Here is a 26340-nt window from a genome sequence, read left to right as displayed (position 1 = left end):
AAGGGAACAATACAAAATATCTGTTATTAAAAAGGGGCATTTGGGAGTGTTGGATTGATAACTACTGATTTACAGCATTTGAAATGCCAATATAAAAATATTTAAATGGAAAAATCCCTTTTCACATTGCAAGGCAGAACACAGTAGGGGGTGGTGAGCCATTTACGTGAGGTTCACACCCATAATTACATGCAATCATTTTATAACACTGAAGTCTATTTAAATAGCGTTAAGTGATATTCTTCAATGCAAAGAAGGCAAGACTGCAATCTACTGGGAGTATTCCTGTGCTACAAAGTAACCTCAAACCAGCTGACATATAGCTACATCCTAGTTGGGGTAAAAGAAACAAATTTTTGTCCCACAACAAAGCACTGTGGGTCTGAAGGGCAGCACTACCATCTTTGATCTTTCAAGCTCTTACCTCTTTTAGGATCCCTGTGTGCTTTGATTTTGCTTTTAGAATTTTCTGAAATTCCTCAGATTCCAGGTAGGCAAGCTGTTCTCTCCTTTTTTTCCTGGCAGGCTCCAATTCATCTTCAGCTAGAGCAGAAGAAAAAGTGCCAGCTGGTACAGCCCAACTACTACTGTCTCATTGACTCAGTTTCCCCTACTCTCTGTCTCTGCCCACCAGGCCCTTCCGACTGACCCCACCCCACTAGGCACCAGCAGAGGACGGCTCCTAAGAAGTGAGCTGAGAAATAGAAACTAGAATATGAAAGGTAGCACATTTGACCACTGCATTAGAATCTTTTTTACGTTAAAACAGGAGCTGATTATGATAAAAGATAATGAATATCCTATTTACAAACTAATATTAAAATGATATTGCCAACTTTGAGTTTTAAAAATAAAAACAGGGCAATTCTAAACAAAAGAATTCTACTTTCAAAGTACACCTTACACTAATACATAGGTACAAAGATCCAACGAGTAAGCCTTTTCTCAAGTTTTCAAATTGTGCACAATTTCAATTAATGTGATTATAAAAAACAAACAGTTCCAGTTGTGGAAATTCTATTTGGGGATTCTACGTCAAGGTGCAGTGAAGTAAAATTATGACCTGATGTCAGGGACGCTGTGGCTTAAATGTTTCCTTTATAAACAGTTTCTCTCTTCTACTGTGAACTTTGAAATCTGCAATACCTTGAGGAGACAAAGTGGTATTCTTTTCCACACGTTTCTTCACTTCCAGGACATCCTGAGGGTCGTTTTGTTTCTTTTTAATGCTGTTTGGGTCTGTCTTCGAAAGAAGTTGGCCTTTTGCCTTTAATTTGGTTATAGCGGCTAGCTAGAAGAAAGAGAAGAGAGAGAGATAAAAATCTAAAACTGGGATAGCTCTGCCCCCTTTCCAGTTATTAACCACTGAATTCTGGCTGCTCTCAAACATAAACTGGCAAAATCTGCCTTCATTTTACTTAGTATTATAACAATTATTAAAATTGAAAAGCATGGGAAAACAGGTCTATAATTTAGTAAATAAAGTCTCAGCTTACTTAAATATTGTAAGTTTAACATTACCTAGTCTATAGGCTCCTAGATCCATATAGGAACAACATAAACATTTTGAAGGTTGTTTTAGAACCACACAGATTTAGGCCAAAATTCCAGCTCTTCCACTTACTGGTTTGTAACCTTAGTTACTTAATCATTCAGCCTCAGTTGCTACATTTATAAAACGGGACGATAGCACTTCCTTATCTTTTAGGGTTGTTGTGAATGAAATGAGATAATCTAGGCAAAGCGTGCACCTGGACAAAGAAAACAGCATGTACACACCTATCACAGGTACAGAGTAACAGTGACAAGTATATGCAATTATTACTACTGTAGGCACGGCTCTGGCTTGTAGCTAGCCTTTGCCTTCCACGCGGTTATAGTTGCTACTGGAACCAAGTGAAGACAGCCCAAGATGGCGACGCAGGGAGCAGCAGAACGTGCTGAGGAGTGGGGGTTCTGAGCAGCCCAACCCCACTTCAATCACAGCAACTCAGCTTCTATGCCTACAGACGGGGCTGCTGTGTAAGATTTCTTTTAAAGGAGTCCTTTTACAGTCTTGCCTCAACAATTCCAAGAATATTTTCCCTAATGCCGGTGTCTCCAATTGTGAAACAGTATTTTCTTCTAAGCTATCTCCTTCAGACTGACAAAAAGTGTTGAGATAATGGCTACTTTCCTTGGACTAAATTAATGGCATTATGTTGACATTAAAATTTGACTCCAATTACTACAATCAACGAATAACTATTAGGTACCTGTCGTTCCTGATGATAGGTATATAAAGTATGAAACTCCAGCTATGTCTTACAGAAATGAAATTCAAAAGTTGAAGAAAACAAATACCAGTTACCTTTTTGGCTTCTGCTAAAGCACTCAGTTTTGGTTTTGGAGGTGGTGACCCATCAAAAAAGAGAACATCATCTCCTGCTGAGATGCCTCGCCCCAGCTTGGGTGCCTGTATGGCTGGAGTTCCTTGTAGCCTGGGGAACTCAGCCCCTGTTGGTGGAGACCGAGAAGAGGGTTGTCCAGAAGACGATGGCACAGTTGGGCTGGTGATCTCACTTGAGCTTTGCAAAAATCTTTAGAGAAATATGCAGTCACAAACTGTGCAAGTACCAAATAACAGACTGGGGGACTGCAGGGAGCCCACCAACTGATATGAAACTGTTAGTAAAAGAGTTTCCCCTCCTAGGCTAATAATTCAGATTAGCATGCTATAAGAAGAATGCCAGTTCCACTAACTCTTCCGTTGATTGATTTTTTTCATTGAAAATGCTCTAATTGTTCTGCCAATTTAGAACTGATCATTATTTTTAGCAATTGGTTTTTCAGTGGGTACTATCTATGGAACACAGCTCCAAAGGTGAGCAATGACTACATTCCTAGCTCTCTGGTTAGTCTAGGACCTTTAAGAATTCACTGAATCTCTCTGTATTTTAGTTTACTCTCTTGGGAATAGAGAATTCATGTGATAAATTTGGAAGCCCTTAACAGAAAGGTTCTATAATTCACACACTGGCTATTTTACTTACGGTTTTCAAGGCTTTTTAAAAACAGCAAACATCAGAAATCATCTAGTCCAAACCTCTTACCTTACAGATGAAGAAATTGAGTCCCAAGACCCAAATGTTCAGTGACAGGCACAAGACTAGTACCAGTTAATCCCAGGCCAGCATTCTTCTCACTATCACACACCCACTCCTGCCAGCTGCAGGCCAAGTTTGTAAACTGCCTATCACATCCTGCCCAAAGATATGTTTAACTTGTTCAGCAAGATTCTGAAAAACTACAAATTATAATCCCTTTAAACTGACAGATGCTCTCTTATTTCACACAAGATCCACAGCTTCATATATATTTTTATATTTATATGTATATATATTCTTAAGTCATGTGTTGGCACATGAATACCTCTATAGATATCCCATCAGGACCTCACAGATAGCTCTAAGGACCAAACGAGACAATGTATTAATGCAGTGCATAACACAGTGCTTGATAGTAGCTCTTTTTACAATATTATTCAGATAACTTGAACTCAAGAATCTTTGGCATTATCACTTAATAAGTTACATAATGTCTAATTACTAGGTTGCACATCTAAAACTATTACAATATTTTATGCCAAGTATAATTTTGAAAGTATTATATTAATGTAAAAAATAATCTTTGATTTGTTTACCTTCCATATACATTTCCACTTGATTTTGCCTCTAAAATGACTCTCCATTTTCAGTACCTCATTTTTATCATTTATCCGAACAACTACAAAATCTACTCACTGGCTCGGCACCTAATTAAAAACCTAATTTTGGCAAATGAAGAAATAGGCGCCAAACAGGTCAACATGTGCTTTCCCCTTTCCCCAAATCCTTTTCAGATTGCCTCTCTCTTCCACGGCAATATTAATTACTGTAACCTGTACCACTTGGTCTCAGGATTCACTAACCATAAGTCAGAAATATGTAACTTTAAATGCCATCTATTTAGGTTATGTTAAATTATCTTAACACCTTCAAAGTTAAACAGTTAGCCAACCACCTAAAATCTAAAGCTGCAGTTTTGAAATCTATGAAGACATTCTGGGGATTCCTCAGATGAGTTAACCAAGCAGGGATGTTAAATATTACTCGTACCGTTTAGTGATTTCTTCTGATTTCTTTTTCCTCATCTCCAACATATGCTGTTTCTGTTGCTTCAGCAGAGCTGATGCTGAGATAGACTGGAAAGCAGGTTTCGGGCACCCCGTGATCCCTAAAACACAAGCCACAGACTGAGGGGTTTCTGAGAGGCAGCAGGAACTCAGGTACGAACACTAAACAGGTGCAAACTGACTCTACCTGAAGACTTCACTTTGGCTAAATGTTGTTTCAAGTTTCTGGCTCCAAATGTAGGCAAGTCCATCAATTCCCTGAATTCCTCAGAGCAAGATGAGCTCTTTTGGACTATTCCTGGAATATGCACACATCAGCTTTAGAGGATTAGAAATTTAGATTGTTTGATGTCATGTGACTTAACACTTCTAAACTGTCTTCACAACTGAGTCATTTGTAAACGAAGTACACCAAACAACAAGAGAAAGAAAAAAGGATCCTTAACCTCTTACATGAGACTAGTAGGAGTGCAAGGGTGTGACAAATAACTTATCTGAAATAATGATTAGAATACTCATATCTGTGGGGTCGAGTCATACACTATGTCTGGAATATGCACTATGGATAAAGGTCCATTCTAGGCCCTGGCCACTGTTATGAATAAAGCCCCTAGAACAGGGTGAAGGCAGCATTCTCTGACTTAGACCTGTTTTAACGAAAGACAAGGGATGGGTTTCACCTGCAGTGTGATCCTACTAATTCTAATACAAAAAGAGTTAGATCCAGATACGTCAAGAAATTTTAAAAAGCGTACTAAACTAAATTACAGCCAAGATTAATATGCTGTTTTTCTCTTAAGATGCTGCCAACTAAGCTTGATTCTTTCAGCATCGGCCATATTACTAAGATAACAATGAGTGGGTATTTGTAATTCATTTAGAGTACAAACTGTGACCACTTCCAATCCTAAGACTACACATTTATACCGGAGAAAGAAAAACAGTCTTGAGAAACAAAGTTACCGAGTTTTTGTTGAGTCTCCTGAATGATCAAATCTGTGCCCTTCACGACCAGGTTAGTCAGAGTGGTTTGAATCTTCTTCTTAGGGGCGCCAGCTGCTGCACTGTAATGACAAGTCAGCCCAAGAAAGGAAAGCCACTGAACTTGAGTGCTTTGATGAAGTAAAAACGAAGCGCTCATTCATTACAAACTGCCAGCTTCCCAAAACAGCACTAACTCGACTCTCTTACTACCGTGGCCCTACAGCGTAATTGGGGAAAGCAGGAGGTCACAGGTGCAAGGCAGCCCAACCTGCATACCCGCCGAGGCCGACTAGAAGAATAACTCAGCAAAAGAAATAAAAAAATACGCCAACACTCGAATCAAGTAGTGTAGGAATTTATCTTAAAATAACTAAGGGCTATGCAAAAAGCTGGGTGTTGACAAAAGCTTTGTTTATGACGTTAAAAATTAGAAATAGCCTTAAGGTTTAGCATAGGGAATTATTTAAATTATCAGAGAGCCATGCAAAATACTCTGGAGCCACTAAAAATAATAACATCAGTACATATTCTATAAGGAAAACATAATTATTTTATGTTAAAAAAGGTTCGAAAGTATAGACACAGTATGATTTCATTTTAAAATACTAAAAATTTATACATATGGAAAAATAAAAACCACCCAGAAACACACATAACAAAGAACATATATATACATATATATTTTTAAATAATATGTGTATTGCTTTTTATAGTTTGGGAAAACATAGGTATGATTTTAAATTTAAAAATGTGATCAATATTACAAAACAGGCAAGTAGTGAGAGTCCCCTGCCCAATTTCTGTTGGACATGGGACAAAATCAATGCTTTGTCCTTGGACCAACTGTACCTCCCTTGTGCCAGGTCCCCACCTGTCACACCCTCAGATGTGCTTTTCACAATCAGGGACAGAGTCATCAATCACCTACATCAGGGACTCTGTGGAGAGACTGAGATCACAAGAGGCCTTCGCCCCACGACCCTTTCTGAAGCTGCACTGCACTCGTTCACTGCATTAAACATGGATTTCAAGAGGTCTGCAACCTCACTCTAACCACAGTGAGGGAAATGATTCAGAAGATGCTAACACAATGACCAAAACTCTTTTAATGGCCAAGCAATCAGTCCCGACAAAGTTCCAATATTCACATTAGAACCCAAACAGGAAGCATGAGGTTGCTGTTACAGACCATCATGACATGACTTAATTTCTCCCCATTCAGTAAGTTTTCCTGTCTACCTGGGAATGAAAGAGGTCCTCATCTACCTTGTTCCAGGCAGTGAGTTATTAAAGATAAAATCTATACAAGTCTTCTCAAGACCATTGACAGAAATGTACGGTTACTAGGTTTATCCTTATAAGACAAGCAAGATCCTGCTCCCAGAAGCAGCCCAAGAATGTCTTACGCCGAGGCTGCATAGGATGCTGAAGAAACCCCTCCATAGTAAAAACCATCCTGACACAGCCGCTCTCTCAGGCCGATGCCTTTGCGGGCAAACTTCTTTGGAATTCGTCCTCCAGAGAAGGTGGACTGCAAGTCAGCTCGCTTGGCACTGAGCTTCTTATACTGGGCCTGGACGTGATACTGACAGTACTCGCAGTCCTTCTGCCAAAAAGAAGAGAGGCTACCTCAGGACCAGGGTGACAGGCCAAGAAACAAAATAAATACACACGGCCCCTTTCTCCCAGCTTTGTGGGGCACCGTTCTGCGTGCAGAGTTCTCCCTACTGACCTCCAAGGCCACTTGCACGGTGTAGCCATGCAGTGACTAAGGGGAAAGGTCTTTCCTTAAATTCCAATTAAAGCACTAGTTGGGTAGAAGAAAAAGTGATAGAGTTCACTCCCTTTGCACTCTTTCTACACTCAAAATAAAAGCCAGGTTCTAGGAGAAACCTCAAAAACATTACACTAAGTGAAATAAGTCAGACATTTTCTGGTATGCTGTAAGAATTTTTTAAACATGCAATACCCGACTATGTAGTCAGGGGCACTGACCTCTTTTCTCTTAGAGTGTCAAAAAATTAACAGCCAACACAATAGCCTTTTGGTGTGAATGAATCAGAATTTTATGTGACTTTCTGTCAGGTTGGTAAAAATGCACCTTTTGGGTGTGCTGCAGAATTTCAGGAGTCTATCTGTGCCATGAGATGACAAAGGTTGAACATCGCTGCACTGTAGGAAAGGATCAGAACAGGTAAATCCAGAGATAGAAGATTAGAGTTTACCAGGGGCCAGAGAAGAGGGGAATGGGAAGTGGCTGCTAATGGGCTTTGGGGGGAGAGGAGTGGATATTGAAAATGTTCTGAATTACAGAGGTGAGGGTTGTATGACTCTGTGACTATATTAAAAATTATTAAATTGTACACTTTTGAAAAGTGAATTGTGTCATATGTGAATTATATCTAAATGAAGTTATTTTTAGGCTCTAAGAGAACATATAACGAAGTTAAAGTAGAGACAAAAATAAGGTTTTCTGTGTATTTCATCATAGTGTTTGATCTCTGGTACTACAAAGAATGGATAAAAGAATGGTTAGTGAGAGTTTATAAATGGGAGTAAACTAAAATTATTTCTTATAGCTCCTAGTCAGCTGGCAATTGAAGATCACTTTCCTAAGAGGTTAATTCATTCTCCTACTCTCAGCTTTTCAAACCAGCAATTATTGACCACAGATTTAATTTTCTCACTCTGAAGCTTACAATTATGTAGGAAACTCAGTTCCAAGGTGGTCGTTACCACTATAGTACCTGCAATTTATTCCTATTAATTCCTTTCTTTAGCAGAAACCACCCTAACAAGGCTGAAACCAACCAAATTAACAGTCTGTGTACACGGCTCTCCATTCTTCTTTTTTGCCTTACAGGTTCCCAGGTCAAGAGCTTCACCCATAATTAAGACCTTTTGAGGATGATCAATAGATAAGCACACCTGTAGAAAAGAAGTGAATGAGAGTTAAAAGCAGAACAAGGTATCTTTCATCAGCTAGAGTGGATAAAAGCATGGCTGGTGTGAGTTAGGAAGGCTTTATCAGTCTGAAGGAATTTGAAGCCAATGCCCTATAAAACAGTATCAGGAACGGGAGATGTAGAAGACATTTAATTCTCTACCCAACACCTCTCCTCTCCCCTGTGTCTTTGCTCTAAGGATCTTGATTTTACTTAGACTGGCAAATCCTAAGCACTAGGTGAATGGATAGATCCCATTCCCAGTTTTCCCAGCACTCCTATACTTAGCAATGGTCATGTTGACTATATTCTGACCAATGAGACTGAAGCTGGGAAGCTTTTGCTTTACTGATAAAAGCAGATAGAGGAGGCCGGCTCACTTCCTTCCTTGAATGGAGGGGTGATGGAGAGGCTTCAAAGCCATCTCGTGACCAAGAAGAAAAGGCTGAGAGACTCACAAACAATGGTGCTGATACCACTACATCGCCTATGTCTGGAATATATTTTTAATGTGAGAAAAACAAACCCCACTGTTTACCGTTAAAAGGAAACTATAGTGAAATTTTTCTGTTACTTGTAGCCAAACACATTGGAACCAATAGGTGAAGATTTGTTGCCATTTTCTGGTGAAAACAAGGAATGAAAAAACTGTATCTCTTATTCCTCCTGATAATAATAATAATCTGTCTACAACAAAGCGTAGCTTCTTGCTGGGTCAGATGAAGAAATGGTATGTCCTATTCACACTGTATTTAGATTTACAATTTACTAGAGAATCAGTGGGTAGTACAAAAACTCTACTGATGCTTAAGAAGAAAAACTCACTTCGATTCTAAGCTGCAGCTATGGCTGTACTAATCAATGCAGCAAAGTCCCCTCAACTATAAAACTACAGAACTTTGCCTTCTTGATGCACCATGCAAATTTATGGAGAGCTAAGTAACCTGAACATTAGAGTTCAAAAACTCCAGGAACCTTGGAACTAATGTGAAAAGATACAATGAAAGATGATATAAAACATGGGATGAACAAGCAAAAAACCAGATTAATGGCAGTATAATAATATAAAAGCATGATTTATTACCTGGACGTAGACCAATACAAATATTTTTGACTAAGTTGCAAAGGCCCCCCCCCCCCCCCCAGTAATCATGGAAACAGATTCTCACCTCCTCTGAACCATCCTTGGGCCTCATGGGATTAGCATTGAGCAGCCCTATGACAGTACCCTGCTCCGTCTTCCAGAGTTCTTTGTGAACTTCTCCAAACAAGAACAATGACACATACTGTGTCAGGTCACGAAGATCATTCAGTCGCCAGATGCTAAATGTTTTCCCCTGGAACAAATATTTATTAATTTTAATGATTTTTGAGTGACAGGTTACACTGCCTCCATTTACAGTTTGTAGAAAAATATATACACAATCCACCCTGAATATATAATCACCAGAAAGTCTGTTAAGCATAAATGAATCCTTTCTCTAGGCTTTAGTACTATCCGTCTCATTCTACAGATGCAGGTGAAGTTAAGGCAAGCCAGAGCAGACTTGTCAGTGGAGACTTGCCTGGAATCAAAGGATTCTCAGGTCTAAGTAGCAAAGGGATAGCACTGCCTTTCCAATCTCTCTCACTCACACAGACACACACTCGTGCGTGAACAACAGTTAAAAGGACAGGAGGAAGCTGTAGCACTACCACTGATACAAATTTATTATTTATCACTGATTAACTATAGTATTAATATTAATAAGTTTACAGCTTGATGCTTCTAAGTCTTTGCTTAGCTTAGAAAAAGAATAGCATCACTAAAGAAAACTGGTTGCATTTAACTGTAAAATTTCATAAGTATTACTAAATATCTAAAGAAATGCAACTCGACTATGAAAAATCTCCATGCTTACATATTAAAAAATAAACCTGTAATACTATTTCTAAAAGATTTTATGTATTTATTTTTTAGAGAGAGGGGAACGGAGGGACAAAGAGAGGGAGAGAAACATCAATGTATGGTTGCCTGTTGCTCGTCTCCTACTGGGGACCTGGCTAGCAACCCAGGCATGTGCCCTGATTGGTCACCAATAGAGCTGGTGACCCTTTGGTTTGCAGGCCAGAACTCAATGCACTAAGTCACACCAGCCAGGGCAGATCAATAATACTGAATCAAGCTATTTCACAGAGGAATCCCAGAGTGGGTATAATGATAGTTTATGGTGAGCTATTGCCTGGACTCAGTTATTATAATTATTCTTCCATGGATTTGTACAATTCTTCTCTTGGAAGAGTTCATATAAAATTTCACACCTATTACATCAAGTGTCATTATACCCAGTTTGGATGCAACTAAAAACTTTAATAAAAACCAGACTTAATCACATTTATCAAGACAGAACAGGGCTAGAATCTAAAACTCAACTTCTGGTGTCAGAACTCCCTAAAAAAAAACTAAAGTTGGCAGTATCTAAATTAGAGAATAAAATCAGTATTAAGCATGACTAATCATAGTATTTAGGCAATAGGAGGGGCTTTGCACATAATTAAAAGCCATTTCCTTCATTTTACAGATAAGGAAATGGAGGTGCTTAGGGAAAGATTAAGGGTCACCCTCAGGCTACATAGCTAGTTACAGAAAGAATGAGGGTTAGAAGCCAGGTTTTCTGACTTGACAGGACACAAAATAGTTTTGTTATACCTCAGCCAACTGCAATTTTAAAACTTGTTAGATCTTTTATAATATCCGTCGTATTAAATGTACCACACTGTGGGGGCATAGGTCAGCAATCTGAGAACTTCTGCAATTGACACTTTACATCTAGTAAGTTCTCAAAGGATCTAAAAAGTCAGCCTCTTTGATTACCTACTTCTGTCCTCTACAATAGGCAGTATAATATCATAGGGACAACCACATGTCAACAAAACAATGACAAATGAAAAGCAGTTAAGAATTACATGAGAGCCCTGGCTGGTGTGGCTCAGTGGATTGAGTGCCTGCCTGTGAACCGAAAGGTTGCTGGTTGAATTCCCAGTCTAGGGCATGTGCCTGGATTGTGTGGGCCAGGGTCCCAGTTGAGGGAGCGCACAAGAGGCAACCACACATTGATGTTTCTCTCCCTCTCTTCCCTACTCTCTGAAAGTAAATAAATAAAACCTTATCAAAAATAAAAAGACTTATACGGGCAACGAGAAGCCCAAGTAATATATACACCCAGATCTTCTTTAAGTCGAGCATTCTTTACACATAACCCCTCGGATACCAACTCAATAACAGTGTGGCAACTTGAGAACCTACTAACAATTATTTCAAAATGAAATGCTGATGGGCTCTGATTAACAAATCCAGAGCATGAGTCCCCACTGCCAGTTTGTAAAGAAGCGGCTAAGAAAGCAATAAAATGGCTCACACTGTTACAGCTCTGCGGAGTGACCTTCTTCAATATAACTCCAAATGTCACCCAATCCATTTCTTCCAGCTTCAAGCTTGCCATCTTTTCCTTGAGCTGAGACAGTCTGATCAGTTTTCGACCGGCCATTTTCTTGTTCATTTCTGTGGAGGACACTCGAGGCCGCCTGGGTCAAGAAACCAGCAATTGCAATTAGGGGACAATTAGTCTAAGAAAAGATTACCTGGCACTGTAGTAAGATGGTTAAAAGAGGTGTTATAGGCAGAAATCTCTAAAGAACCTGTTTTCAGGAAGGTTAGTTACATAGTATGGGCTAAGTGGACATTTTTATAGCAGATAAAAAAAAATAACATAATTTTTAAAGTTAAGTTTGTGTTTCCTTGAATATAAATTGGGGCTTACATAGAAAATAAAAAGATTATAAACTCTACTTTCTTATAAATTATAAGTTATAATATTATTTAAAAATAATACCTTTTGACTTTAATACAATATCATGAATGGATATAAATAAATAAGATATTTAAATCTCATCAGTTCTGCAAGAATTGTACTGGTTCTATTTCCAATCAGATTTTTTTAAGCCAACATTTTCACATAATAAACGAAGGCCTTGACTCTAGCTTCAATTAATGTAGCCTTGTTCCTAACGACTGGCCAAAACCTGGTAGATTTCCACTGTTTTTCTCTAGTAGAATATTAACATCTGTTCCAGGTTTGACAAATATTAAAGGTCAAAATAAAGCACAAATAAACATGACTTTGATGCTTTCGGAAGTCTTCTGGAATACAAAGTCCTAGAGCTAACTCTGCACAAAGAAAAATGGTAATAGGTTATCATCTGATCATTAGTCTTCAGAATGTTTTTAGGTTCTGAGGTTCGGGTAATCAAACAATTCTGCAATCCCCTACATTTGTAGGCCGCCACCGAGCTTTGGCTGAGTAGTTTCAACCTGGTCTACGTCCGTTCCATGCACACGTGGTACACTTGCATCAGCAACATCTTTCACCATCCAAGGGGAGTGCCAGCTGGGAGCTGGTTAGGAGCAGGCAGGATCCCCTCAGGAAGGACATGTTCACCTTGAAAAAGAATACTGAAGCTCCTCAGAGAGCTTTTATCGCATTGCACCCCTCAGACTCTGTCTCAAACATAATTAAGACACTGAATTTTTTATTTTGGAGTACTGAGTCTTCACAGTGCACGTCTATTGCATTACTCTATGTACAGTACCATAGTGTAGAATGGCGGCTACTTGTTCTCCCCCTGCTTAGTAATATACAATTCAAGAGCTTGGCAGTTTTAGTTTAGATTGACAAGGTTTAAGTGTTCTAGAGGGCATGCACTTGGCTACTTGGATGGACTGTACTACAAGCAATCTGGTCTCAGAGCAGATTACGGTTCTCCTCTGGGCTTCAAGAGAAGTAAGGAGGGAGACGCAGTGGAGCAGTGGTGCAGAGCACAGAGAATTTGTAAAAGTATAGGCTTTTCACTGAACTGATCCTGGAATTTATTCCTATGTTAACTGAATATTTTAGTTTTTCCACGTAATAGATGCAAAGAATATAAATTTGCCTTAAAAGTTATTAAGAAAAAAAGAATACAGTTATTTTTCTTAACATCAATTACAAGATACTGTTATCCTAGTTACATTATATATAGCTTTATGTATTTAAAAAGTCTCTATAACTGTTTCTGTCAGCTTCTGATTAAATATACTATCTGCCAATTCCATATGTCTATATAAATGTGTGTGCGTGCATGCATACACACATGCACACATACATAAACAAACAAAAGTCCTCCTAAAATATTTCAGATGCAAATGTACTGAGTCACACACACCCAGTACTCAATGCCAAGTTTCGTCAAGTGCCACAGCTGCTGGTGTTGTGTGGATCTGCCGTACTATTTCTGAAAGGCTCACCCTCAGGAAGGAGGAAAGGCTTCCGGAGGGACTGTCAGTTACTGACCTGAGCCTCAGGCCGGAGAAAGCTTCCATGGAGACCGGCTCTGTTGTTTCCCCAGAACTCTTGGGGGCCCCTGCACTCGGACCTCTAGTCATCCCACTAGGTTTGTTCCCCGGAGTCATTTGGAGTGGTTGAGAGGGAGTACTTGTTGTCCATGAAAGTGAGCTTCTGGGTTCTAGAAAATTAAAATAAAAATTAAGTGGGGGGAAAAAACACCACACTAATAACTACAACATTGTTAATGGAACTGTTGCTTTTTTTGTCAACACATGCAATAACCAAATCTTGAGAGAACAAAGGAAGCCCACGAGACATTTCTGTACTACCCTCAAAGTTTCTGCATTATAGTCTCAAAGAATTTTCTCTAGTGATGAAAATGTTTTACACCAGTGTTGTCCAATATGGTAGCCACTGATCACTTATAACTGACTATTGCTTCTAATGAAATGAATGTCTTATTTAATGTAATCTAATTTAAATAGCCACTATTCTCTATTATTGTGCCATATGCCAATGCTACTCAAAACGGCCTTTTGAATACACAGTCAAAAAAATGCTACTTACTCTGCTATCTACAGACCATTTTGTCTTCCATCTTTCAAAGGATAATCACTTTGGGCAAATTGGTGCAAATACAAAATCAATAGAGCTTACAAATTTTTTCCATTTCATTTTATGTTATATGTGTGTGCTGAAATAGGCTTTTATTTGAGTACTATTCTCAACTACTGAAAGAGAAACCTTTTCTAAAGAATAGACCTGGTCTAATACAAGCTAACTTCAAAAACAAACCTGCCCAGTTTATAAGGGACTCTGTGCCGCAGTCTCACAAGCCAGAAGATTAAACCTCTACCTTCCAAGCATGGGAATGCAATCCAGTGTTTATATTTACTACAGTTCAAATCAACCAGACTAGAGTTTAAAATTTTTCAACCCATTAAGTATTGAGTAAATACCTTCAAATAAATTTCTAAGCACTTTGAGATGTAGAGAAATTTCCAGCACACAATATAGCATATGGTTTCCATTCCCAAGAAAGTTACTTAGTGGGCAGACCAGCTTGCTTTCTCGCACTTGCTCTCTCTCTCTCTCTCTCTCACATACACACACACACACACACACACACACACAACAGTGCCAAAATATATTTTTAATAGCATCAGAGCAGTGAGAAACCAGGTGGCCTTGAGTACTGCACCTGCAGGTGAAACTTTTGGTGTCCGAGCCACCCGCTTGGTTTTTGGTAGAGTAGGGACATCAAGTTCTGCAGAAAAGCATGATGACTCCTGAATTCTCTGAACTTTCTTCTCCTTAAGAGGGGGACGAGGAGACTTATCTAAAGATTAAAAGTAAAAAAAAATTAGTAAAGAAAGCTTATAAAGGGGCTCAACAGCTTTACAAGGAATTGGATGCAGAAATAATGTTATAATTTCTTAGTAACAGAAATGCATACTATTCCTAGAATTATAGTCTGATTACCAGGGGATTTATGTGGACGGGCTGGACTTGCAGGCTGTTTAATTGTAGCCATTTTTAGCTGTTCTTGTAAGGACTTCATTTGCTCTTGCAACTTCTTTAACTCATCTATGGAGAAAAAAATATTGATTTAAGAACCAAACCAGAAGAAATATTATGCATGATTAAAGTGTTAGAATTATATTTGGTATCCACCCAGCTTCACCCAAAACCTCCAGACCCACAATATAGTCACATATATTGGAGAATTCACAATTAAACTTTGCACTCCAAAGGGGTTTCTTTAGAGAAATAAACTTATTTCTGGTAATCAATCCTCCAATACCAAAGCTAATTATGAATCTGTACTGCTGACAGATATAGATATTTATCTACAGCAAGTTTTTAGGAATCAAGACATAACTATACTTAATTCACAAATTGAATATCATAATCAATAAAAAATGCTTGGTCCTATAACAGAAGAAATTGCCAACCACTGCATTTTATTATAATTTGAAAATATAAGATGCCAGGAATAAGAAAAGGGCACTCCTCAAAGCTTCCATTCAGAATGGTCTCCAGTTCAAACAATGTGCAGTAGCTTTTATAGTCTTATCTCTGGCTCCATATGCATATAAATTCCAGAGATACATAGACATTTTTTGTAATAAGGATGAAAAGTATTAGAGTCACCCTGTGAAGGATCAGTTACAACGGGCTGTCCCTGATACATATATATGTCACTGGCTGTCTGTCACTTTGCATGTTGAAATGCTGGCCTTAAATGTTTGATGTACTAACTCAGACAATTTTTTTTAACAAAGTCATTTATCTCCACCCTTGACTGAAGAGCTATCTTGATGAAAACATCAGACTCATCTTCATCTAGTCCAGAGAAAGCAAGTAGTGGGGGCACCTTGCAACTCTTGATTAGTTTTCCCTTGAGTGGAAGCAGGAGCAGGGAGGGCTCTGTTTTTAGCTGGATGCAATGTAGGAGCTTCTTCTTCATCAGATAAGTCCCTCACATCTCCAAAAAGAATAGCCAAATTTTCCTTTTGGTCTTGAGTCTTTTCCGCTTCATCACCATCAGCCTCCTCCGTGTAAGACTCGCCATCACCATCAGCATCGAAGAGCTCATCAAATGCATCAGGTTTACCATCATCCTGGGTCGCAGAGTGGCTCTCTTGTAAATCACAATCCAAGGCTGACTCGTTCTCCTCTAGCAACGCGGTCAGCAGAGACAATTCATCTTCCTCCGCTGGGGGAAAGAGAAAAAATAAGCCTACCTGAGAAACACTGCTAATGACAAGCGTAGTTAATTAAAACATTCAACATTAGCCCTGACTGGGGATTGAGTGCTGGCCTGTGAACCAAAAGGTCACTGGTTCAATTTCCAGGCAAGGCACATGCCTGGGTTGAGGACTAGGTCCCTAGTTGGGGGCATGTAAGACAATCAATCGATATTTTTCTCATACATCAATGCTTCCCTCCCTTCCTTCCCCTCTCTCTAAAAATAAATAAATAAAATATTTAAAAAATTCAACATTAATATAGCAATTAAAGTAACTACAAATTCACCAACTTGTCTGGTATAATTACTGGTCTTATCTCTACCTTCTCTTTCCAAGTCTTCTGAAGGGCTCTGGGCTAAGAAGGGGCCAATATCTGCTTAATAACTATCCTGGGCCAGTCACTAGGCTAGATCTTTTTCCCTACGCCACATCAGCTAATGAGGTAACTTCCTGCATACCGACTTCAACCCACAAAGAATAACTGGAAAACACACTAAACATATATTTAGGACCTAGATGTATATATTACCCTAGTTTTAATTGTCTGAGCAATTTTTTAAAAATATAGAAAGGTAAATGCAATTGCATTAGCATTTGCCTCATATAGCATAAAAAGTACTCATATCCCATCACCCAGAATTAGCCAGCACTAACATTTTGTTTTTGGCCACTACATTAGTTTTTTTAAAAATTTTTTAAAAAAAACCCATACCACACCAAATATTTGTTTGGTTGGTTGGTTTAAAAAGAGAGGGGGGAAGGAGGGAGAAAACAAGGAAAGAAACATTGATGCACAAAAGAAACATCAATCGGCTGCCTCTGGTGCATCCCCATCCTGGGTCCTGGCCCACAACTGAGGCATGTGCCCTGCCCAGGAATCAAACCAGTGACCTTTCAGTTCACAGACCAGTGCTCAGTCCACTGAGCCACACCAGCCATGGCTATCATGCCACATCTTACCCCAAACTCCTCACCACTACCTTCAGGCCCCACGCGGCAATGGCTATCATAATTTTGGTATATCATTCTAGTCCATTTTCCATGCTTTTAGCATAAATATATAGGTATGCATAATTAATATACAGTGTTTGGTTGTTTTAAAACTATATACATAGATTATTTCACACTGTATGTATTACTTGGTATTCTGTTTTTATTCAACATTACATGTAAGTAAGATTATCCAAATCAAAACATATACTTCAGTTTATTTCTTTCAATTGCTGTTTAGTAGTTCCTGGTATAATTGTATCACATTTTATTAACCCACTTTCTAATAAAGAACATATAGACTATTTCCAATTTTTTCACACTATAAACTATACTACCATCACGTATATACCTTCTTGCACATGTGTGAAAGTTTCTTGGAAACACGTATCAGAAGTGAAATCCCTGGACTGTCAGGTATGCCCCTTCTTCAGCTTCACTAGATACTGCCAAGTTCTCACAGTGGTTGTCCTCTTACTAGCACTGTATTCGAGTACCATTTCTCCCTACCACCTCACAGTACCTGATAGGTCACCTAACATGTTTTGCCAAGCTGCTGGATGATTAAAAAAACACAGCTCATGGTGTTGACCTGTGTTTCCAGGCTCACTAGTGAGATGAAGAATTGCTTATGTATATTGGCCAGTGGCTTTCTTGTCTTTTGATTTGTCCATTTTCTTTGCTCACTTTCCCCTCTTTCGAGCATTATTCCTTCATGAAATCAGAGGCATTTAAAACAAAAATGTTAAAGATATTTGATTCATCCCCTCACTGGAAAGACAGGAGCTGAAGTCCAGACAAGCTAGAGGCGTGCCCAGGGTCACATGGTGAAACAGGGCAGCACGGGAGCCTGGGTTAGGATGGAGAGTTTAGATCAGGAAACCAGTGTCCTTTCTATTACTCTGTACTGCCGTACAAGATGGGAAAGAGCCAACAGCCAAACGTAACGTTTAGCAACTGATGATGGGTCTAAGGCTTAAAGTCAGAAGTTGCATATCAATTAGTTTTGAGTGCTTAGTCCACAAAGACTGTAAGACTGCAGGGTACGGCAAGAGAAAAGAGACAACCTTGCTCCCCATGCTCCAGGTGAGATGGCCACATGCTGGCAAGTGAGCCAAGAGGTCCTCCTCTCTCTTGTTCCCAGCTGCTACAGAGAACACCCCCCAAGAAGAGGCCTTGGCCCACACCACTGGGAGTCACAGGTGAAAAATGTTACCTCGTGGCTCCATACTTTTGGCCTCGTCCATCTTCTTTCATGAAAGCAGTTGGGTTAATCCATGACGCCTAGCATTCCAGCTTATCTCCATCACCACCAAAAATCATCTGTTTTCCCATGATATCCTTACTTACAAACTCATGTGATCTGCTATCTGGAACTAGAATCTACTACCAGCAAGTTTCCCCATATCCTTAGTGGCTGTTACAACAGAAATCTGGCTGCCCCTTGAGTGGAATTTAATTGTTCTTATCTCGTATTGTAAGTGCTAGAATAGTGGCCAGCATGCACCAGGCATGCAATCAACATTTGGTAATCAACTCGAGGGCCCTGATTATCTTCTTGCTTATCACTGTCACTTTGGAGCTATCAACCTTTCTTCCAGAACACAGAACATGACAACAGATTTTTTTCATCAAGAACCCCTCCTGGTCGCTGTCTTCTACTGAAGTCCTTTGGGATGACTTCCTCTTCCCCCCTCCATCTTTCTTAAGAATTCCAATCCACAGACCCACCTATGACATTTTCACCATCCCTCATTCCCCATTCCTCCACTTCACTTTGGATCCATGTCCCATCATTATAATCACTGCCTTCAAACAACTCTTCACTCCCTTGCTTCTCTCTAGTGCCCTCAGGTTCCTTGACAAAATCTTTTCTTTTTTATAGTGGCATGTGTTGTTATTAAATAAATACAAAATAAAATTTAAAATATATATATAAAGTGATACAAAAAGTATACCTAATGTCTAATTCAGTTCTAAAGGTCTGTGGTAACCTAATAATAAAAGTGTCATATTCTACTCCAAGAATAGATTAACTTGTCTTTATAAAATTTTTTAAATTTTATGAATGTTGACCTTGACCAAAAACATTAACCCTGATTAAATCTAACACACTTCCCCCTCCATGCCTGCACCCCAACTGGTGAACTCTCCCTGGAGAAAGACACCATGCTGATCGGTGTAACTTTAAATATATACCAGCCAAGAACAAACAGGAATTCAACAGTGCTCAAAAATCCTACACTTCCCTAAGACATTTGCTTTCCTATTCTCTAACCACTTCAGTCTCTTCTCAAACCTGATGGCTCTCCTCCCTGTTTACTTACCTGACGATCTTGTCTCATGGTTAAAAAAAGGGAAAGAATCAGATTTCATCATCTTTTACTACTAAACCTGAATATATATTCTGTGCTTTTCCTCCTATGACAATGGATAAAGTGTCTAGTCCTATTTATGGCCAGCTGGTTCTTCCATTTATTAACTGGAGCACATGCCTCTCAGTTCCCTAAGGACTTCAGCCAACAATCACCAGCTCTCTCTACCCCACATCACCAATTTTGCCATATTCTGGAGCATTTCTCCCAGCATACAAACTCAACCCAGTGTCTCCTATCCTACCATGTACCAGATATTTTCCTACTTATTTATCTTGCTCTCCTTACTAGAAGGTAAGCAGGAATGTTGTTCAACACTAACCAGCACCAGGAAACATTTGATTTCATCTATACTGGATTAAATTGTGAGGCCATACCAACCGATGAGATTTTACTAGGTACGACGATTTTTTAGAGAACACATACTCATTCACCACATATTTTCGTGACTTTTTCTTAGCAAAAAGTTAAACTTTCAACTACATAAAGTGCCCTGTAGGTAATTTGATGATTTTAGGAGATAGGAAACTATCATTATACTACAGATGCAATCAATTTCACATAATATCACAGTGTGATGAATTTCAACACTTAATTGTATTCTTTAAGGCAATGTATAATAATCTTGAATTTTTAAAAATAGTTTCAGAAAATGAACTCAATTACACAACCAGAAAAATAATCTGTTAGTATCTCTTCACATACAGCACTATAAATTTTATGCTTCTCCCTGACTAAGCTCTGCTAGTTATAGCATATTTCTTTAAAAAGTAAATGCTTTGCACACTTTCCTGCAAAATGAACAAAACTACAAAAATTAAAGCCCTGGTTGGTGTGGCTCAGGGGTTGAGTACGAGCCTGCGAATCAAAGGGATGACTGTTCAATTCCCAGTCAGGACACATGCCTGAGTTGTGGGCCAAGTCCCCAGTAGGGGGTGCACGAAAGGCAACCACACATTGATGCTTCTCTCTCTCTCTCTCTCTCTCTCTCTTCCTCCCTTTCCCTCTCCAAAAAATAAATAAAATCTTTTTAAAAAAAGATTTTTTTTATTTATCTTTAGAGGGGAAGGGAAGGAGAGAAGGAGAGAATTATCAATGTATGGTTGCCTCTCATGAGTCCCCTGCTGAGAACTGGCCTGCGACCCAGGCATATGCCCTGACTGGGAATCGAACTGCGATCGTGTGGTTCGAAGGCCTGCAGTCAATCCACTGAGCTACACCAGCCAGGGGTAAATCTTTAAAAAAATAAAAAATAAAAATTTAAGACAGAGTTAGACTAAAACAACTTCAACAGATATCAATATAAAATGTGAAGTCTGAAGTCAGACTGGGTTCAAATCCCTGCTCTGAGTTTCACCTATGACAAGTTTCTAAACATTGTTTCTTCTGTCTATAAAATACAGTTGCTCAATGGGTTAAGTTAGTTTGTATAATAAAGGACCTTAGAGCAGTGTTTGGCACATTGTAAGTACATGCAAGCTATCATTATTATGAAAGAAAATTAGTGCTGCCAGGAGGAGAAAACCCACCTGATTAGAAGAAGAAACATTCAGTGACTGAAGTGAACTACTTATACAATACTTGAGGGTGGGGCAGCTATTTTCACTATTTTGCAAGTATAACAGACAAAAACTCCATAGACAAAAGGGTGATTTTCTAAAAGCAAAAGAAAATTGAGAATGCTGCCAGGACTTACCATCCATGCTGTCTAGGGAACAGGTGACAGTGACTTCGATGAAGGATCAGGTGTCCAGGAGATGGCAGCAATGCAGAATCCTAGCTGTGTGAAATTATGATTTGAGAAGTCACCCTTGATTCTCTTGCTCACACTGCATAACCCAAAATCCAGAATCCTACCAATCCTAGGGCATCTAACCATAGCCTCCACCCAAATGCCAACCATTTCTCACTCCTACCATCAATACCACCTTCCTTCTAGGATGGAAGCAATCTACTTTTTATGTTTTGCAAACTATGGTTACAGAAACTCAGGTGAGGTATAGAGGAGTTAATATGATAATAGATTACATGAATGAGACAAACTGTAAACAGTATTACTATTGCATCTATTGGGGAAATCTGCTGGATTATAGGTTCTTTGAGGGTCTAGAGGGAGAAAACTGTCTTGTTCATTTCTATAAGCAACCACCCTTTGGCCCCAAACTCACGCCCTTTCCTCACCCTCATACCTAGGGCCATCTGACAAGTGCTATGGGTTCTATCCCACACTACTGGTCAAAATTTTCACTTCTCCCCAACTTTACCATCAAAAGCCTAGTCCAAGCCATTGCCATCTTTTGCCCCGACTACTGGCTACATTAGCTTCCTGTACTGGTTTCCTCTGTCTATTCTCTGCACAACAGCTACAGTAATCTTTTCTTTCCTTAGTAATCCTTTAGGAACACAAATCCAATAGCAGTAGTCCTTTAATTAAAAATTCTTTAATGATCTTCCATTGCCCTTAGAACAAAATTTACAAAGCCTATGAGGCAATGGATACTCTGTCTCTTGCCTATTTCTACTTCTTTATCTTTTCTGTGAGTCCACTCCACCCACCTCTACCCACCCCTCAAACACGTTCCAGTAAGACTAGACTGCATTCTGCCCTGGATGGTGTGGCTCAGTTGGTTGGGCATTTGCCTGCAAACTGAAACTTCCCTGGTCCAATTTCGGTCAGGGCACTTGCCTGGGTTCTGAGTTTGGTCCCGGGTAGGGGTGAGTATGGGAGGAAACCGATTGAAATGTTCTCTCTCATATTGATGTTTCTCTCCCTCCCTTCCCCTCTAAAATCAAAAAAACTTTAAAAAAGACTAGACTGCATTCAATTTCTTGAACACAATGAGTTTTCAGGCATCAGGCTATTTGGAAAGTTCTCCCCCAGCTCCTTCTTCTGTTTCAGTCTCCGCTTAAGTATCATTTTTCTAAGCCTTTCCAGACCACCTCTCAATTCACCCTTTTCACTACAATACTGCATTATTTTGCACTTGTCTGTCATCCTCTTTAGACTGCAAGAGTCACAGGTCCTAAGTAGTGAGTGTGGAGCCCCGTACATGGTACGTAGTCATTATTATCAAATCATGTCTTCTAAAAAATGAGTAAGAGAAGTCCAAACGGCATGCACCTGGCAAGCGTTTTCAAGGTATTTTTAAAAAGAAAAAACCGGTCCCTTAAATAAAGTAAACGGCAAGTCATGATACTTATGTAAGTGCCCCGCAACTTCTCAGCCACCGAACCTCCCCAGCGCGCCCGCCCGGCGCTCTCCCAAGGCCGTCCCGCTTCCCGTCTTGCCGACTCGAGTGCCCCCAGACTCCGCGCCTCTCGCTCCCAGAGCTCTCTAACCTCTCCCGCAGACGCGCGGGACGGATCCTCTTTCCCACCGCGCAAGGACCATTCACACATTCAGCCACAACCGGCCTCTTACCCAGCGGCGCACCCTTTCCTTTCCACAGCCAGACCCGCCAAAATTCCAACCTGACTCCACCCCGTCTCTGACGTTTGACGCACGCCGGCTTGGAATCGCGCTGATTGGCTGCATCAAACCTCTGGGCGGAAAAGACCTGAGGAGGTGCAAAAAAAGATCCGTGCGTAGAGCAAGCTGATTGGTTCACGTGACCAGGCGCCCTCTTTATTGGGGGCAAGGGGACTTCCGGTAGGTTAAGACCTAGGCATCTTTAAGGTAAAATAGTGTTGTGTTGCCCTCCAGAGGTACGAAACTTAAGCATTATTAACACATAGTATTTTTACATGAGATCAAAACTCAATTCCTAACACTCTCCGGGACTATCATCCATTTCTCAGCCTCAGGTATAAAGGATGTTGGACAAGGACGTAATCCATATTCTAGAAATTTACGTCTGATTTGGTAGATGTGATATATGCCTAGTTTACATAAGACGCGACTGCCAAAGAGCACCAGTCTTGCTGGAGTGGAGGCAAAAGTGACGAGCGAGAAACATTAAAATAAGTAGGTAAAATGAATGTGTGGACAATGATGAACTCTGGGTCAGGAACTGTCTTCCATAAGCAATAAAAAAAGACCATCTTTGAGCAGGTGGGGGAGGAAGGTAGATTGTGTAGAGAAAGTGTGGCGACATGCTTAGATTCTGGAGTTAAGAATATTGGCTTTGCTGCAAGGTTTTTAACTGACGCATACTAACTGCAACTTTGAGTAAATTCTTAAGTGCCTCAATTTATCTGCAAAACAGATAATAATAGTTATTTCACAGGGCAGTGTGAGAATTGAGAAAACCTTGAAAACAACCTTGTGCCCAGCACATGTAAACATTACATGTGTATTAACTTATATTCGTACTGCTTTATAAGGCATTGCTTAGAGATACAATCTAATAAAGATAGGTTCTCAGGGACTGAATGTACCAGAAATTGGAGGCAGAGCTGCACATTGGAAAATTGTGGTAGTCCCAGAATATGAGCTGAAGGGAAGGGACAAACAGGAAACATGAGGGAAAACTTGTCTGCTTTGGTAACTGACCAAAGGAAAGTTACCTTTGACAGGAAAAGGAGAGGACAGTGAGCATACTGTCAATAACTGGGAGAAGCTGGCAGAATTATAGAAATAGGCTAGAAATCTAAAGGAGGAACTTGTTTTGTACGAAAGAAGCCATGATGAGTTCAGGCTGAGGGGATGCTGTGGAAATTTGGCAGGTACCTTTAGATTTGTGTTTGAAGCCAGGGGGTCATATCAGGGCTTCCAGTGTAGGGCTTAGGATGTAGTTTAGTTAATACAGTTGAGTTCTCTAAAGTAGAGATTGTAGAAGCAGAATATCTGAGTCTGTTTACTTGGCTAATGTACCAGAAGCTTAAATCAATTCTTCCATCTTAGGCCCAGCAGGAGGCAATGCCATTCAAAATCAGAACAGACCTATTGAGAGAAATAGCCAGTTTCCACAGTCCCACCCTACCCCACACCTCCCTGTAGAAATCTCTTTATATCTGTCTTCACATCTTCCAATCTGCACAGTACAGAACTCTCTAGAATTGCACCCCAAACTTGAACTCATCCAACAAACTGAACGAAGACCTTGTACTGAGAAAAATGTTATCCTTGTTCAGAGGCAACCATCCACTTAGAGATGGATGGCCCTGCTAAGAAAGAGGAAAACCTAAGCTACTGATCTTCATAACAGAATATTGCCTTTGCTGCCCAAATAAATGTCTATTGCTTTTCAACTAGTCTAGAGGGTACTGTAAACAACAGAGTATGTTCCTACCCCTACTTACCTAAACTGATGTTTTCCAAAGGGAAGTCAATAAAAAACGCTGGCATTGGTGGTTTCAATTAACTCATTAAAATGTTCAACACATGTCTTCTTGGTTGTGCTGGGTTAGTAACAATACATATTTTACATACTAACTTATGATTATGCCTCCATATATTTAAAGGACAAAATTGATACATAGATCTCTCAGCTCATTGAGAGTTCCTGAATCAGTACATTTGTATTATACTTCACATCTTCACAATTAGTTAGCTAGAAAAAATAATTTACTCACCAATAGCCAAATGTTCATAGTAAGTACAGAATGTTACTCCAATAATTTTTTAAATGACACTCTATGTAAGTCAAAGGATGGCAAAGAAGATTATTATTTCCAATTTTTATTTACCATTCATAGCAAAGCATTTTGGGTACCTTTTGTCATTCCACTAAAATATTTGAATATTGGTTCATATACTTGATTTCTGATGATGGCATAATAAATTTAATATTCCATTTTAAATATATTTTATTGATTATGCTATTAGTTATCCCAATTTTCCCCTTTGCCCCCCTCCACCTAGTACCCCACATTCCCTCCAGCAACCCCCCCTTAGATCATGTCCATAGGTCATTGGCTACTCCATTTCCTATACCACTCTTAAGATCCATCTGAGTATTTTGTATCTAAACAAAATAGATATACTTTGTACTTATTAACCCCTGCACCTTCCCTCTCATTCTTCTCCTTTACCTACCAACTGACAACCTTCCAAATAATCTCCATATCTATGATTCTGGTTCTGTTATTCTTGTTTGCTTAGTTTGTTTCTTAGATTCAATTGTTGGTAGTTGTGAATTCATTGTCATTTTAATGTTCATAGTTTTGATATTCTTTTCTTAAATAAGTCCCTTTAACATTTTGTATAATAATGGCTTGGTGATGATGAACTCCTTTAGCTTTACCTTGTCTGGGAAGCACTTAATGTCCCCTTTCATTCTAATTGATAGCTTTGTTGAATAAGCTACGTCGTAGGTCCTAGCTTTTCATCACTTCAAATATTTCTCGCCAGTCCTTTCTGGCCTGTAAAGTTTCTTTTAAGAAATCAGCTGATAGTCTTATGGAAACTCCTTTGTAGGTAACTGTCTGCTTTTCTCTTGCTGCTTTTAAGATTCTTTCTTTATCTTTTATAGGAGACTGTTCTGCATGGCATGGGCCCAGACAGGACCCATGCCCACAGATAGGTTCACCCGTGGAGAATCAGGCCTGCATTGTACCTAGACTGCTATGAGAGTTGCTTTTGCTAAAACTCCCTCACCCTGAATTGAGGCAGAAAACATTTACCGAATATCTTTAAATTAACTTCCTAAAATCTATGCTAAACCTTTCAAGGATGATTCTAACCAGTTCAACCACTTTTCCCTTTGCATTTGCAAATATCCTTCTGTGATGTGATCAGAGGCATCGTCTCCTTTGTTTTCTGTAAAAGATAACCACCTAAAGTGGACCTGCACATAGTAAATGAGGACCATCATGTAATGTGCCCAGAAAGCAATA

General features: G+C 39.5%; 1 protein-coding gene across 1 annotated transcript in view; it reads right to left on the bottom strand.

Annotated features, from left to right (window-relative positions):
* The window catches only part of MCM10 (minichromosome maintenance 10 replication initiation factor), a 31055-nt gene extending 8058 nt beyond the window's left edge, over positions 1–22997 (bottom strand). The window contains exons 1-16 of the mRNA XM_037065923.1: positions 22903–22997; positions 21260–21343; positions 15823–16164; positions 14928–15032; positions 14647–14784; positions 13452–13623; positions 11481–11646; positions 9252–9419; positions 7949–8065; positions 6544–6743; positions 5117–5217; positions 4341–4451; positions 4137–4254; positions 2351–2579; positions 1147–1291; positions 425–543 (exon numbers count right to left, since the gene is read on the bottom strand). Coding sequence (XP_036921818.1) covers positions 425–543; positions 1147–1291; positions 2351–2579; positions 4137–4254; positions 4341–4451; positions 5117–5217; positions 6544–6743; positions 7949–8065; positions 9252–9419; positions 11481–11646; positions 13452–13623; positions 14647–14784; positions 14928–15032; positions 15823–16164; positions 21260–21266 — 2238 coding nt within the window. The 5' untranslated portion in view covers positions 21267–21343; positions 22903–22997. The remainder of the gene's footprint in view (positions 1–424; positions 544–1146; positions 1292–2350; positions 2580–4136; positions 4255–4340; positions 4452–5116; positions 5218–6543; positions 6744–7948; positions 8066–9251; positions 9420–11480; positions 11647–13451; positions 13624–14646; positions 14785–14927; positions 15033–15822; positions 16165–21259; positions 21344–22902) is intronic.
* Positions 22998–26340: the final 3343 nt, after the last annotated feature.

The sequence above is a fragment of the Sturnira hondurensis genome, unplaced genomic scaffold (genome assembly GCF_014824575.4).
Source record: "Sturnira hondurensis isolate 20B ecotype Veracruz unplaced genomic scaffold, ASM1482457v3 Scaffold0016284, whole genome shotgun sequence".
In the NCBI taxonomy this organism is placed as follows: Eukaryota; Metazoa; Chordata; class Mammalia; order Chiroptera; family Phyllostomidae; genus Sturnira; species Sturnira hondurensis.
Note: the sequence above shows the minus strand (reverse complement) of the source record. Positions and strands in the feature narration are given on the sequence as shown.